The 15,500-nt window shown below is 43.0% G+C and overlaps 2 protein-coding genes and 2 pseudogenes across 6 annotated transcripts in view; 3 read left to right on the forward strand and 1 right to left on the reverse strand.

Moving 5' to 3' along the window:
- The window catches only part of Serpine3 (serpin peptidase inhibitor, clade E (nexin, plasminogen activator inhibitor type 1), member 3), a 28,946-nt gene that overhangs the window by 4,206 nt on the left and 9,240 nt on the right, over positions 1–15,500 (forward strand). For both annotated transcript variants that reach the window (XM_017316054.2, NM_001199945.1), the window contains exons 3-5: positions 3,284–3,517; positions 5,453–5,647; positions 6,779–6,977. In XM_017316054.2, the coding sequence (XP_017171543.1) occupies positions 3,284–3,517; positions 5,453–5,647; positions 6,779–6,977 (628 nt within the window). The remainder of the gene's footprint in view (positions 1–3,283; positions 3,518–5,452; positions 5,648–6,778; positions 6,978–15,500) is intronic.
- On the forward strand, positions 1,148–1,267 carry Gm25162 (annotated as a pseudogene).
- Positions 7,410–10,812, forward strand: Gm50593 (annotated as a pseudogene).
- Ints6 (integrator complex subunit 6) overlaps positions 8,822–15,500 on the reverse strand; it is an 84,839-nt gene continuing 78,160 nt past the window's right edge. For 3 of the 4 annotated variants that reach the window (XM_017315909.2, XM_006518680.4, NM_008715.2), the window contains exon 19: positions 8,822–10,664. The gene's annotated coding sequence lies outside the window, so the exon portion shown is untranslated. Of the gene's footprint in view, positions 10,665–14,883; positions 15,009–15,500 lie in introns of those variants that run through there. The other variant, XM_017315908.2, reaches the window with a different exon arrangement.

The raw sequence follows: 15,500 nt of genomic DNA on the forward strand, positions 1-15,500 counted from the left end.
GATAGATATAACCTGTTCAGTACATTTAATGTTATTTGTACATGTATGATTTCCGGGCTTGGCCACTTGGTATTGGATAACCAGTTAGGGAGAGGATCTTGCCTGGGGAAGGCTCTGTCTTCCCCAGAAAGCTTTCTCAGCATTCCTCGGTTGCCTGTAGTCCTCTATAGAGCTTTATAATAGAGCTTTCCCTTCTCTATTAGTGCGTCTATTGGAGTTTTGCTTGTTCTGGTCTTATTTAGGCTGCCGTATTGCTGAGACTTGATGGGTAAAACTTTCCTGTCATTTGTAGAAGACACAATCTCAACATTAGATGTCTTGGTCCTCAGGCTCTTACACTCTTTCAGCCCCTTTCCCCGTTATGTGCTTCCTATACCAAGGATGATGTCCCTCTTGCTGAGTGGGCCTTAAGTTCAATCAGAGAGCTCCTGGTTACTGACAAGATAAGCACAAGTGCCACTTCTGACCCTTGGGGGTTTGTGCCCTACTGGTCATCTTCGTGGTTCTGCTGGGTAGGACTACTTACTGGTTGTTCTCTTCCCTTGGAAACTTGCATAGCAACTGCTAGCACTGAAGGCTAGGCCTCAGGGAGCAGGCTTTGAAGTCAGATCCAGCTCTGGTTCTCTGGGTCTTGTGTCCATGGGGAACACACAATTTCTGGTTACTTCAATGGCTAAGAATTTTCATTATCCTTATAGGTAAATTAATGAAAACATTATAGCACATAGGCCCCAGAAAGGAAGGTGGTCCTGTCCCAGGAAAAGAGTTCTGCTTTGGAAGGCATACAGAGTTTCCTTTTATGACCATGTCATTTGAGTCCCACAGACTAACACAAGAGGTAAATGGCTCAGCAAAACTCAGCCGGCCCAGGGGCAAGTGACAAAGCCAGGGTTCAAGTTCCAGATTGTTGATTCCAAATCCTGCGCTTCTCCAGACCTCCCAAGCCCCACTAGGGCCAAGAAGCAGATGTATACATTTATAAGCTAGCTCTCTCTCTCTCTCAATCTCTCTCTCTCTCTCTCTCTCTCTCTCTCACACACACACACACACACACACACACACACACACACACACACACACATATCAGAGGCAGCTTCAGCCTCCGAGTCCAACCACACCTGCTGGGAAGCACCCCCGTTGGCCCCTCTCAAAGTTCTTGAAAATTAAAATATCTGTGTTCAGAGGACAGGTCTCCACCTGCATATTCTACAGCTTCTCAGAGTCCCGTGGATGATGACTGAGGAGACAAACCATGCAGGAAACAAAAACAAAAACCGGGTCTCATAGTTTGAAGTTTTATGGGCAGGAAGATTCCAGAGTCTAGAACTTTCCAAAGTTCAGAACCTTCCAGAGCCCAGACCCACCAGCCTGGGAGTCACCTCTCAGATGAGCTAACAGCTAACAGGGTGATTTTCTTTTAGCCGCTGCGGGTTTATTTTCTTCTTCTTCCTTTCTTCTCTCAGCACCCTGTTAAAACCACCCAATTATAGGCCCTCACCCTCCATCTTTTTACTCTGGCAGCAGGAGGCTGAGCAGAAACCAGCAGTGACAGCTTCCTCTTGGAGAGCCTTGTTCTCAGGCCACTCACCTCTGCCCTTCTAGACACCTTTAGAACAGCAGTTCTCAATATTTTGGTCACAGCCTCTTTGAGGGTCAAGTGATCCTTTCCCAGGGGTCACCTAAGACTGTCAGAAAACACAGATATTTATATTACGATTCCTAAGAGTAATAAAATTACAATTATGAAGTCGCAAGAAAAATAATTTTATGGTCAGGAGTCACTATAGCATGAGGCACTGTATTAAATATCACAGGTTGAAACCGATGCTCTAGAATGCAGGCAATATAGCCCCCCAACTCCCCCCACCAAACTGATGTGCTCTACAGTTCCGTTTATCTGGAGAACAAAGCTCTCCCGAGCAGGGTTTTCTCACACCCAGCCATTCCTCACGCTATGGGCAACGGGATGAGGATACAGTTTTACCTCCAACATGGTGCCTCTCAGCATGTGATGAGTGGGCCTGTGCCTCATCTGCCTCCTTCCTATAGTGGAAGGACTATAGCCCTTACTTCAAAGCATCACTGAGAGCAGTCATTGTAAACTGGATGTCTGGAGTGCCCTGTGTAACGTTTGTAGACACCATAAAGCCTTAAAATTTTATTCTAACACTGCACATTCTGGAACATACATAAGAACTCTTCTCTGTGTGCAGATTGGACGGGGACAAATCTGGCTCAGAAATCCACTTCCAGCCCATTGCTCTGCCTCTTCAATATTTCTGACTCTGAGAACATTCGTCTCGGGCTGTAGTGTTGCTTTTCTCTTTGCTGTGATGAAACATCTGAGAAAAGCAGCTTAAGAGAATCCAGGGTCAGCTCAGTAAAACCCTGGATGTGAGACCTCGGATGAGACATACTGGCAAGGCAGCTCTCTGACACCTGATAGACTGATCTGGGAAGAGGAGCCTTAGTTGAGAAAATGCCTGCATCAGATTGGCCCGTAGGCAAGTCTGTGTGGCATTTCCTTCATTAATGACTGATGTGAGAGGACCCAGCCCACTGTGGGTGCTGCCACCTCAGCAGGTAGTCTCAGGATGTAAGAAAGCAGGCTGAGCAAGACACAGGGGACAAGCCAGTCCTCCCATGGTTTCTGCTTCAGTTCCTGCCTCTAGGCTCCTGCCTTGAGTTTGTGCCCTTACCTCTGTCGGTAGTGGACTATAAACTAGAAGGCAGCATAAACCCTTTCCACCTGACTTGCTTCTGGTCATGATCTTTATCACAGCACAGAATTCTAACTAGGAGAGCAGCACCTTGACCAGTGCCTGTCCTTGCTACAATACTGCACAGAACTCTCTGGCTTCCCATTAGAAATTCCTCTGTGTCACATCCCCAGGTCTAGCCTCTCCTCCAGAACTCAGCAATGTCCCTGAATTAAGAAGTCAAAGCATGCCAGGCAGTGGTGGCGCACACCTTTAATCCCAGCACTTGGGAGGCAGAGGCAGGTGGATTTCTGAGTTCAAGGCCTGCCTGGTCTACAGAGTGAATTCTAGGGCTACACAAAGCTTTACACTGCTTTGCCATTTCCAAGGCACTGGCAGACTCTCCTCCAGCTAGATTTGTTTGTGATCTACATGTTTTCTGTCCAACTTTTAAGCTGTAGAGTTAGGTGGATTTTGACTAGAGCGGCTATGTCATTTCCAGTGAGGGACTTTTGCATGGACACATCTTATGAGACAACCTGTTGGGAGCTGTGCAGGCCCTTATGAACACTCCTTTCTCACAGACCCAAGAGTGAAAGAATTCCTGCATGCTGTTTATACCACACGGCACAACTCCAGTCAAGGTGTCGGAATGGAGCTGGCCTGCACCCTGTTCATGCAAACCGGAACATCCCTGTCTCCCTGCTTTGTGGAGCAGGTCTCCCGGTGGGCCAACAGCAGTCTGGAGGCAGCTGACTTCAGCGAGCCTAACAGCACTACCACGGAGGCCTCCAAAGTCACATCCAGACAGAGCACAGGTAAAGGAAAACCACCCTCCTCAGCAAGGCTAAGGGCTCAAAGAAATAGTGCCAGCCATCATTTGTCAGAAGCCATGGTAAGTTCGGGGTGCCCTGAATTGCAGCAGACGTTGAGATAGCAGACCTACCCTTGAATGTCATGCATGATGTGTGTCCTCTCTATTCCTCCCTTTTTGCGCCTTAGCACAAGAACACATGTACATGCACACACACACACCTATCCTTGAGCACACACAGAAAGGTACTCCTCAGAGCCTACCACCTATGGACATACCCGGCAGGATTTGTCCCAGGCCACTGTCCCTAGGCCATTTTTCACTAACCCCATGTGACAGCAAAATGTAGCAGGGGGCAGGAAAAGTAGTTTCTGGGAAAGTCAGGTTAAAGAAAGACACACAAAAGGGACAAGTTACACTCCATGTCTCCCTTGGTTCTGTTGGAAGCTTGCTATGCGTAACGCAATCATCAGTGGTAGCCACCACAGGTTGTGGCTGTTATGAAATGGGCAGGAGTGGCTAACACCTGCCGGCCTTTTTAGTTAGTTAGTTGCCACTAGGAATCTCTGATTCCATTTCACTCGCCCATTGCTCCTAGAACATGGGTGCTGTTTCTTCATTTTACATCTGGAGGAACTGAAACACCAGGGTTGAGTTTCCTGCTTGCCCATGGGCCACAAAGCCAGGGTCACATTCTGATCCACGTAGTCTGGCTGCACTGTTCTTGGTAAGCACAAAAAAGACTCAGATAAATGGAGAATGTTCAAGATCCAGAGTTGCTAAAAACAAACAAACAAACAAACAAACAAACAGCTTTGATGTGTGTGGATTGAAGGCTGTACTCTCCGACATTTTCAAGTGTTCTATGCTAGCTTTGGCAATTGACTTTTAAAGGATTGAACCTTGGGGCCAGAAAAATGGTTCAGCTGTTAAAAGAGGATGGATGAGGTAAGCATACACCTGCCTTTAGCCCCAGCTCTGGAGTATCCGATGCTTGTTTCCAGCAGCCAAGGTTGCCAGCTTTCATGTGCATATACCCACACACAGCAAACACACAGACACATAGTTAAAATATTTTATTAGGTAAGGAGTGATTCACTATATCCTCCTTGAGTTGTCAAAGGATCCACTCAAAAACCAACATAGGTATGCTCAACTCCCAGCCTGGTCTTTAAGAAAAAGAAAGACTTGGTCTTTCTCAACCCCAGAGGCATGAGTATGGAACACATCTGCTCAGATTCAAGTGCAAGGCTCTTTTGTTGGGTGACTAGGTAGATAGTGGTGTGTGACCAACTTCCCCGAGCCTCACTGCTCACATCTGGGAAATTGAGCCAAAAGTTGTGGAGATTTCTTCAAGCATTTAAGGCAGAGCCTAGCACAGAGTATATTTATTAAACGATTGAAGGCCTGGGGCAGAAGCTGTCTCTGTAGGAATGATCTGCTTGCTTCTTCCTGTTCTTACATGAAATCCTAACCACAGCCCTCCCCTAAGTGTGTTCTGATCATAGTTATCTCCACAAAGGTGTGGAGAGGGATGCAGCTCAGCAGTTAGCAAGTCCCAAGGTGAGGTGACAGAGCAGTCTTCTCCAGTCAGAGCCTCATCCGTGCAAGCATTTGCCTGGGGAGACAATGCCTAATGATCTCTGGGAAATGACTCAACATAACCAGGGGCCATCCTGGGCACTAGGAGAAACAGGGAGGGAGGCCACACTGAATGCATGCTAACAAGAAGGTTATAATTCAAATTACAAGGTGACTCCCTGCCCCAGAGCAGAAGCTCGGTCATTAGGGACCTAGTCTGAATCCTGCGTGCTTACTTTCCATTTCCATGACAATAAATTAAAAGCCATTTAGCATGGCCTTGGCAGCATAAGGAATTAAAGCTTTTGTAATAAACTAAAAACAACATGAGGCTGGAGTGAAACTCTTCTGTCTATAGGTGAAGGCCCAGATAGCCCGTTGTGGGGCCGGGCCGATGCCCTGTCTACTCAGCTCTCCATCATGAGCACCATGACTTTCCAAAGTACCTGGCAGAAGAGATTCTCTGTGGTCCTGCAGCCCCTGCCTTTCACCCATGCCCATGGTCTTGTACTTCAAGTCCCAGCGATGCACCAAGTGGCAGAGGTCAGCTATGGTAAGGTCTCTTCTCCAAATTCATACAGTTGGAGGAAACTCAGCAACATAGGCAAGAGAGGGGAGGTGGGCTCTGTTTTACAGGATTGGATGGACACATGTTTCTATAGGGGTCCATTCTCTGGGCTGTGGGTAGACTCAAGGTATCAGAAGGCTTCTAGAGGGGCCTTGAATGATATGCCCATCTGGATGCTAAGGACACAATGCAGGTATTGGCCTTCACACTGATTAAGAACATGTTCATGTAGAATCAAAAATACTTGGACCAAATAATTCTCCTAGAAGACACCTTTACGACACAACACCCAGCCAGGACCATATAAGGGCTAAAAGGCCTCCAGACTAAAGGGTCCCTGGTCCTGAAATGTCATTGCTCCATATGGCCCTCTTGCCTATGGTTATTTGTCCCAGTCAGCAGGGGAGGTTCCCAGTGCCAGCAGATGCCTAGTGGCCTTATGTGTGCTATGGATGCCAGCAGACTCTGTACTAAGTATGAGCTACAACGTGCAGTGGGTTCACCTAAAACTGGTCTCCACCTTTCTACATTCCCCCACCAGCACCAACCCTTTTCCAGCTCAGTGTGTTCTGCTGCTATCTGTCACTTGTCCCATCATATCCTTCTATAACCATACTCCACCTGGTAGCCTGGACTTGTCTCTGCCCACAGACTTCCAGCTGCCCATCCTAAGACCGGTTTAGGTCACAGGAATGATCAGTCTTCAAGTCAAATCCAGCCAGAATGTGTGTTCTGTTGGGTCTGCAGAGGATTTCAAGAGTTGGGCATTTCTCACATGAAATGTAGATTTAAAGGCTTAGCTTGAAAAATAAGATGTAACACAAAGAGCCTGAACCCTAAAAAGCTCAGACTGGATGGCTCCCTAAGACACGGACCCCAGCAGGTTCAGCAGCTGTGGATCCCTGACTAAGACTCTGTGGGAGATCTCAGAGAGCTTTAGGAACACTAAAGCAGCCATGTCACCCAATAGTTCCCAGTCTCAGATTGCTTCCTGAGGCTGAGGAGGACACCCTCTTACTGTTGCTGTCATGTAAGTCTGCTTTCTCCAAGTTGTAGTACTGTTGAGTTTCTCTGGCTCCTAGGACAAAGCTAATTCCTAACCCACTAAATCCCTAGGCCAGTTCCAGGATGCTGCAGGCCATGAGATAGCTGTTCTAGAGCTGTTGTACCTGGGAAGGGTGGCCAGTTTGCTCCTGGTGCTTCCCCAAGACAAGGGCACTCCTCTGGACCACATTGAACCACACCTCACTGCCAGAGTCCTCCACCTCTGGACCACAAGGCTGAAGAGAGCCAGAATGGATGTGTTTCTCCCCAGGTGAGTGGAGACATCTTCCTTATGGAACAATTACCATGTTATCCAGTGAGGCTTGCACTTAGAGCCAAGTGGTCAGACTCAAAGTCCATCCTTCCACTGGACTACCTTGTCAAATGAGCTTTAACCAAGGAGAGGTTCCCTGGAGTTTGAGTCTATTCTAAAATCACTAAAGACTAGTTCACTACACATGCACAGTTGAATTCCTGGGTCTTCCCAAGATGAACTTCGGCTCGCACTGGGCTGACTCATGTTCCCACCCCCTTGCTCCAGATGCAATGCCATGGTAGGATGAAGAAATGCAAGGAGGAACCCTTATGTACAGCTGTCATTCCACCAAAGCAGAGACAAGACGGCTTATGTAACTGAGAAAATGTTTATGGAATTCTAGTCAGAAGCCAAAAGAAGACACAACAATTCAAAACTTTCCTAGGCATGGGGTGGTACAGCTGTAAGTACAGATAATCAGGATGATGGCAAATTCAAAGCCAGCCTGGGCTACCGAGTCATTCTGACCAGCCTGAGCAACTTAGTAAGACCTTGTCTCTATTCGCTCGTAAATTCAAGACTTTGGGTATCTGTGTTGAAGATACATTTGTTCTGGGTGGAGATATTCCTCTGTTGAAGAAAATGCAATAGGCATAAATATAAAATTTTTTTTAAATCTAATGACAGTGCTAGATCTTGTTTTCCAAAGCAAAGATGTTAGTTAAATTCATTGTTTACAGAATGGTTCTGTCTAAACTTTTCTAGATAATGAGCTTGTCAGGCAACTTGGAATCAGCATAGCTTTGTAGATTGGCACTAAGGAGCTTGTTTGCAGCATATGAATTCTTTACCTACCTGTCCACTTGAGACGTTGGCACACTCTAAGGCCAGGGCTCTCAGTGAATAAAGACAAAGGCCTTGGTAGTGCTCCCTCAGGCAGTTAAAAATAAGCCCATCTCGTAGAATAAAAACATACAAGGATAAACCCAAGGTGTCAGGGCCTAGGTCTAAAATGAGGTCATGCCAAAGGTGAACTCAAACCCAAGACAAAACCCCATCTCTCAAAGTAAGTGCTCAGCCTCTATCAAAGCCTCTCTCTAGTCTAGTTGCTCTTGGGTATAATTAGTGCAGGAGGGAAGGGAGCTCTTGCAGTATGGAAAGTGTAGTGCAAGTGAAGAACTTGCTATCTCATGTGAAGATGAGTAGCTTGGCCTGAAGTAGCTGATGTAAGGAAGACTCCCAAGGAAATGATCAACTCCACAGAGAGAGGAGAATGTCAGATGTTCTCCCAAACCCTTAGCAGTGACCCCCCCCCCCCAAAAAAAAACCACAGGACAGAGGAGAAGGAGGAGGTAGAGGAAGAGAAGGAAGAGGAAGAGAAACAAAGAAGATCTGAGGACCTTAGCAATGACTTAAACAACCTTGTTCTGATTAATACAATCACCTCAAAAGTATCAAGCCTCTAATTCAAGACTGTGGTGTTTTAAATATGCTTGGCCCAGGGAGTGGCACTATTAGAAGGTGTGGCCTTGTTGGAACAGGTGTGGCCTTGTTGGAGGAAGTGTGTCACTGTGGAGTTGGGCTTTGAGACCCTCTTCTTAGCTGCCTGAGAGATAGTCTGCTCCTGGCTACCTTTGGATGAAGATATAGAACTCTCAGTTCCTCCATGGCCACGCCTGCCTGGATATTGCCATGCTTCCTGCCATGATGATAATGGAATGAACCTCTGGAAGTGTAAGCCAGCCCCAATTAAATGTTGTCCTTTTAAGAGCTGCCTTGGTCATGGTGTCTTTTCACAGCAATGGAAACCCTAAAGAAGATGGAAACTCTAACTAAGACAAAGAATAATCAAAGTTTTGTTTTTAGGAAAATAAAGCCATTTATTTCATAAGCAAAACGAATCTTACACAAACAGAAACACACACTCACTCAGTCACTCCAGACCAGACCAAAGAGAAAAAAACCCAATCAAACAAAAAGCCAAGATATAAATTCTTTAAGCAGTGGTTATCAATTTGTGGGTCATGACTGCTTAGGGATCGCATAGCAGATATTTACATTATGATTCATAATAGTAGCAAAATTACAGTTTTGAAGTAGCAACAAAAATAATTTTATGGTTGGAGGTCACCATAACGTGAAGAACTGTGTTAAAGGGTCACAGCATTAGGAAGTTTGAGGGACTAATCTGAAAAGCTAATACTGCTTTAGGTTTGGATTTAGACATATAGCTTGAACCACAGTAGATATGATCAAGAGTTTGTTCGTTCACTTGCTTGTTTGCTCCTTAGACAGAGGCTCACTATGTAGCCCTGGCTAGCCTGTAACTTGCTATGTAGACTAGGCTGGCCTCAAACTCACAGAGATCCTCCTGCCTCTGCCTTTTGTGGCAGGATTAAAAGTGGGGGTTACTACATCCCACTCCACAGCCAGCTTTTGAGTAAGAACTTACCTCTAGCTCTCTCAAATTATTCATTTTCCGTGCTCTGTGCTCATCATACAGGTCTCAGTGAGTGGCAGCCCAATGTAGAGACCAATGCAATGTTACATGTTACTTGGCACGAGCCCAGAGGGTGAGCTTGAGTTTGAACACCACCAAGCAGTATTCTGAGGTGACCTATGAAGCCATCTTCCAGAGTAATTATTTTTTATAAAATTAAATGCACAAGGATAGTTAGTTTTCATTAAGAACATGTAATCTGTTAAATAATCAAGAATGGGTGTTTATAGGACATTTGTATCCATAATCCTACAATCACAGCCATAGTCCAGGGAAGATTAACACTGTCAAGTAATATACTCAATGAATAAAATGCTTGCTTCTGGGTAGAGAAAGGAGAAAGCTGAAAACATTCACAAAATTAGATTATGATATTGTACTAGCCTGCATTTTATTGGTTGGAAAAACAATGTTTGAAGTTAGAAAGCAGTATGTTTAGAAATATAGAACAACCCAAGCTAGCCAAGGCTGCATAGTGAGACCCTGTCTAAAAGACAAACAACAAAACCCTGGCTGTGTCTAACATGGTCCAAGGTATCAATCCAGATATAAATCAATTTGCTTTTCAGTTTATTCCCTAATATGTTAGAATATAGTATATACACACACACACACACATTATATAATATACACATTTTATTCAGCTCACAGTTCTGAAAGTCTCTCTGCTCTGTATCAGGACACAGATGGTGGCATCACAGTGGCAGAAGCAGCCACAGAGCAAGAAGGGATGTGACAGAATTTAGGGTCTGCATAGAGACCCACTCTCATGAGAACCAACAGCAGAACTATGTTTAAACCTCCCAAGGGCTGTCCAGATTGGTCACCTTCTATTAGGCCCAACTTTCCAAAGGCCCCACCCACTCAATACCACTTACCCAGGGAGCCAAGCTTCCAACACAAGAAGAAGCTTTGTGGAAACACTCAAGTAATACCCCAACTATGTAACTCACACATCCAAAGTGAGTCTTGCTCCTCCTTGGAGAGCCTCCTGGTTATCATAAAGTGCAGCAGTTTCCCCAAGGATATTTCCTCACTTTCTTTTTAAAATATGGGATATAGCTTTTTCTCCCCATTCTCTTCGGTTCTCTCCTCCGTGAGTGTTTTGGGTGTGGTCGTCCAAGCCAAGTGCCTGTCACCAGCCTCGGAAAACGGAGGAAATCAGGGCTTTCTGCTCACAGGCCAGTGGAAGGATGCCCAATCTGTCAAGATCAAGAAGAACAAGGATAATGTGAAGTTCAAGGTTAGCTGCAGCAGGTACCTTTACACCCTGGTCACCACAGACAAGGAGAAGGCAGAGAACTTGAAGCAGTCCTACCCACTGGTTTAGCAGTGAAGGAGCTGACATGAACCAGACCTCTGTATTTGACTATTAAAAATCCTGAAATATATATATATATATATATATATATATATATATATATATATTCCTTATAAAAGTTACTTTTAAAGTGCACATTGCACTGGGTAAGGTGGCAAATGTCTACGTAGGTAGGTAGGTAGGTAGATAGATAGATAGATAGATAGATAGATAGATAGATAGATAGATAGATAGATAGATGATAGATAGATAGATAGATAGATAGATAGATAGAGATGGATAGATGGATGGATAACATATATTTACAGCATTTTGCAGCCATAAATAATAATTTTGATTTTTTTTGTTTGAGAAAATGTTTCATATAGCCAAGGATAACCTTGAACTCTGATCCTTCTGCCTCTGGATCCCGAATAATGGGCTCATAGATGTGCACTAGGCCTTTGATTTATATAGTGCTGGGAATCAAACGCACAGTTTCATGCCCACTAGACAAGCATTCTATCAACTGAGCTCTACCCCCAACTCCAAATTCTAAAAGATATTGACCATCAGCCAACCATGGTGGTGCACACCTTTAATCTCAGCACTCAGGAGGCAGAGGCAGGTGGATCTCTGTGAGTTTGAGGCCAACTTAGTCTACAAATTGAGTCCAGGACAGCCAGAACTTATAACACTGAGAAACCCTGTCTCAAAAAAAAAAAAAAAGCAAAAAAATGTTTATTAACTTAAAAAGAAACACACATTCATTGGTCATCACTACTCAGTGCTAGGCAACCACTATTTCTCTCTCTCTCTCTCTCTCTCTCTCTCTCTCTGGATTATCTCTTAGGGATTTTTCATGCAAATCAACAAATACAATGTTAGCCTTTTTATTGGACTTTTTCCCACTAAGCACAAAGTTTTAATATTTCATCTCTTTTTAATGACTGAATAATATTCTAGTGTGTGGATATACTATATTTTATTTAAGCATTCTTTTTAAATGTTTTTAATTGATATGGAATAACACCCCCTCTTTCCAGCGACCCTCTTTTGAGCCTCTCCTGAGATCCTCTTCAAATTGTTACTGTTACATATAGCAACCATTAACTGCTTGTAGTTCATGTTTTGTTTTGTTTTTCCAGGAAGGTTTTCTCTATGCAGTCCTGGCTGTCCTGGAACTCACTCTGTTTATAGACCAGGCTGGCCTTGAACTCACAGAGATCTGGCTACCTCTGCCTCCTGAGTGTTGGGATTAAAGGCATCTGCTACCACCCTCTAGCACACCTATAGTTCTTTATCTACGGGTGTGACCCCCTAATAGTGGAAATTTTCCCCTTCCATGTTAAGAGGTCCATTGATATCGTTATTATTGTGGTCTTGCTTATGCAGCCAATCTAGAAAAGACTGTCATGTGATTGCCTACTTAAACTTTCTCTCAAAAATCTATGCTTATTTTTCACGAGTTTTGTTCACTCTTTGGATTTTTGATCTACTGTGAATTACTGTAACCTTGACAACTTGAGTGCTAGGGGACACCAACCTCCCTTACTGTAGGAAACCTACATGTAACTTTTACTCCCACAAAACTATTACTAGCCTGTTCTTGACTGCTCTGATCCCAATAGTAAGTAGTTATACAACATGTATTTTGTGTGTGATCTGTATTATGCATGGCTAAAAATAAATGAGGCCCACAGGAGGCCATGTCACTTTACAGAGATGATCAACATAGCATAGTAGGGGCACTGCAGATGCTTAACAGAAGCAGCTGTAAGGTGATCACACACTCATGCAGTTATGATTCAACACAGCATCTTTGCATCTGCTCACATTTTCAAGAGTGAAAGGTGCTGCATGTGGCAGTTTTTAAGTGTATGTTAAGCTTAACTTGTTCTAACAGGTTTGTACATATCTTCTCGCAGTAAATGACAAATTAGACCATACATTTTGTGTCTACCTTTAGTATTATTTTTCTCGTCTGCATAGGCTAGAAAAACTTAATAGGCTATACTTTGGAGGTTTTCAAATTGTTGCAAACTTTCACAAGAGAAAAAGAAAAATCTATGTTAAGTGGACCTAGGCAGATGAAGCCCATGTTATTTGAGAGTCAACTGCATTTGGTGTAAATGGAGGCCAAGTCTTCATGTGTTTGTATGTGGGGATTGGCCCAGTGTCCTATAACATTTGCCTAAAGGATCATTTTTTTCCTCCATCATATTTCTTGACATCACGTCACTCCCAAAATTAATTGCCAAATGCACAGGTTTATTTCTAACTCTGTTTGATTCCATACATAGAGATTCTAGTATTTTTGTAGTGTTGTATCATTCTGGCTCTTAGAACTCTAGTCAGGCTAGAAATCAGGAAGTGAGTCTAACTTCATTCTCTTCTTCCTAAAGAGTGTCTTATAAGACCAGCTTACCAGTTTCTCTCCAAAACAAGCAGGTTGGCATTAGACATGGGTATGTCTTGTGTGTCAGCCAGGGAGTGCTTTGAGCTTTGTGTGTCTACCATTCAGCTCACTGTTTCTTTGACAGTGTTTTGTGCTTCTAGGTGTTTATGTTATACTTAAAGCTGAATTTATTTCTAAGTATTTGGCTTATTTCTGATAAATTAGAAATAAAATATTTTCTGAACTTCTTCACATTGTATTAGAAATATCATTGCTTTTTATAAGAAAGCGTATCTCAAATGAGCTCGAATAGGGTTTTTTATTGTTCATCAATATTTTCTATACACGAGACCAAGTCATCTGTGAATACAGAAAGTTACTTCTTTCCTTTTTTTTAAACCATATTTTATTTCACAAATTCTTCATGGTGCTGGGGATTAAATTCAGGGTCCTTGCATGGTAGGCAAGTGTTATACCACTTAGCTATATCCCTAGCCATTACATCCTTTATAATATGGATGCTTTTATCTATCTTTTGTCTTTCCTATCATCCTGCACAAGGCCAAACAGAAGTGATAGAGAGTGGCCATCCTTGTCTTGTTCTTAATCTTAGATGAAAAACTTGAAGGAAATATTCAAGGTGTGGGGTTGTAGGCTTTCTTCATCATATTGAAAGTTACCTCATGTCCCAAGTTGGCTGAGTCTTTGGGCTTTTTATTTGTTTGGGCATTGGATTTTGTTGTTTTCAGGAGTGAGGTTCAAGCAAGCTAGGCAAGTGCTCTATCACTGAACATACCTCCAAGTCCTCTTGTTTTCTTAATCACGAAAAGATGCTAGATTTTGTCAAAGCCTTCTCTACATCTGTTGAGATGACCACATGATCTTAATCCTTTACTTTGTTAACAAATGTGTCATCTTATTGCCATGTAGAGCACATCTTGCATTCTTGCGTTAAGCTCTGCTTGGTCATGGCAGGATTTATGAACTCAGTTTGAACCTAACTCATTTCCAGTCGATCCCTACTATGTAGCATATGGACTATGGCTTTCTTTTCTTGTGATGCCCTTGATAGTTTCTGTAAAGGGCAGGCAGCTTTCTGGTTGTTGTTTCCTTGAGTTAATGTGCCGCCTCATTCCTTCTAGTTCTGCTTCCATAGCTGTGCAGGGACATGTAATCACACCTCACCTGTCGCTTTTACTGCACTTAAACAGGATATTATTTAGCTTATCACCCACCACATGGTCAGCTTCAAACAGATTTTAACTTTCTCAATATTACTGAGAAACCACAGTCAAAACGCAATGCTAAGTGCACAGGCTACACCAAGCATTGTGCTGAACACTACAAGAATTTTCATTTAATTATCACAATATTATTTAAATTCTACTGCCATCGTGTTTATTTCTCAAAGACAGACAATAAGAATATAGGGTAAAGTAGCTTGCCACTGAATCTGTAAAGTAAGACGTCCCTGGTGAGAGGAATCAGACTAAAAAGCCAGGTCCATAGCATTAATCATTACATTTAGCATTTATGTTTTTTGAAAAGGATGTTTTCTGTACTTAAGACAATTTCTAAGTGAGCCAAATATTTTGAAAAATGTCAACATACCTCTTTTTCTAAAGTTATGCATGGTTTATACAAAAGACAAATTATATTTCTTTCTTTCTTTTTTAATTTTCAAAGACAAATAGCAGCAGCATCCTCTTTGAAGGTTTGCTTCTTGGATGGCTAATGTAAAGTGCTTTGTCCTGGGGTCATGTTGGTGTGCTGATTCTTTCTGATCTCAGTTGTTTACTGGGCAAACAAAGGCTGAGTTCTTTTTCTGCTGCATATCAAGGGCACATACTGCACACAGTAAACATGAAAATGTGTTACATAGTAGAGAAAGCTACACAAGGGGCTATACAAGGAACTATAGATATTTATTCACATCCACTGTGTGTGAGATTCTACCCAAATGTGAGGAGCCAAGTGAGAGTGATACTGGCTGGCATGGCTCCACATTCCCAGAGCCCAGATTTGGAATGAGGTACACCACATACTCATTAGGTCATCTTGGGCAGGTTTCTTACTTTATGCTCTGAATTTTTCACCTAAGAGATAATAATAGCCATTATATGAAAATGAAGCAATTTCTACAAAGCTCTCATAATGTCTAACACCATGTCAGCAATATTCATTTATTTTAATTAATTTATATTTATTTTATTAATATTAATAAAAATGAGCTGAGGTAGCTTCTAGGTTATTTATGGTGTCATAAAGAGTATCAATAGGAAGCAGACTTTTCTGTGCACCTTGAGTTCAACTATACACATTGGGCTTTCAGAACCAGGA

The sequence above is a fragment of the Mus musculus genome, chromosome 14 (genome assembly GCF_000001635.26).
Source record: "Mus musculus strain C57BL/6J chromosome 14, GRCm38.p6 C57BL/6J".
NCBI classification, from domain to species: domain Eukaryota; kingdom Metazoa; phylum Chordata; class Mammalia; order Rodentia; family Muridae; genus Mus; species Mus musculus.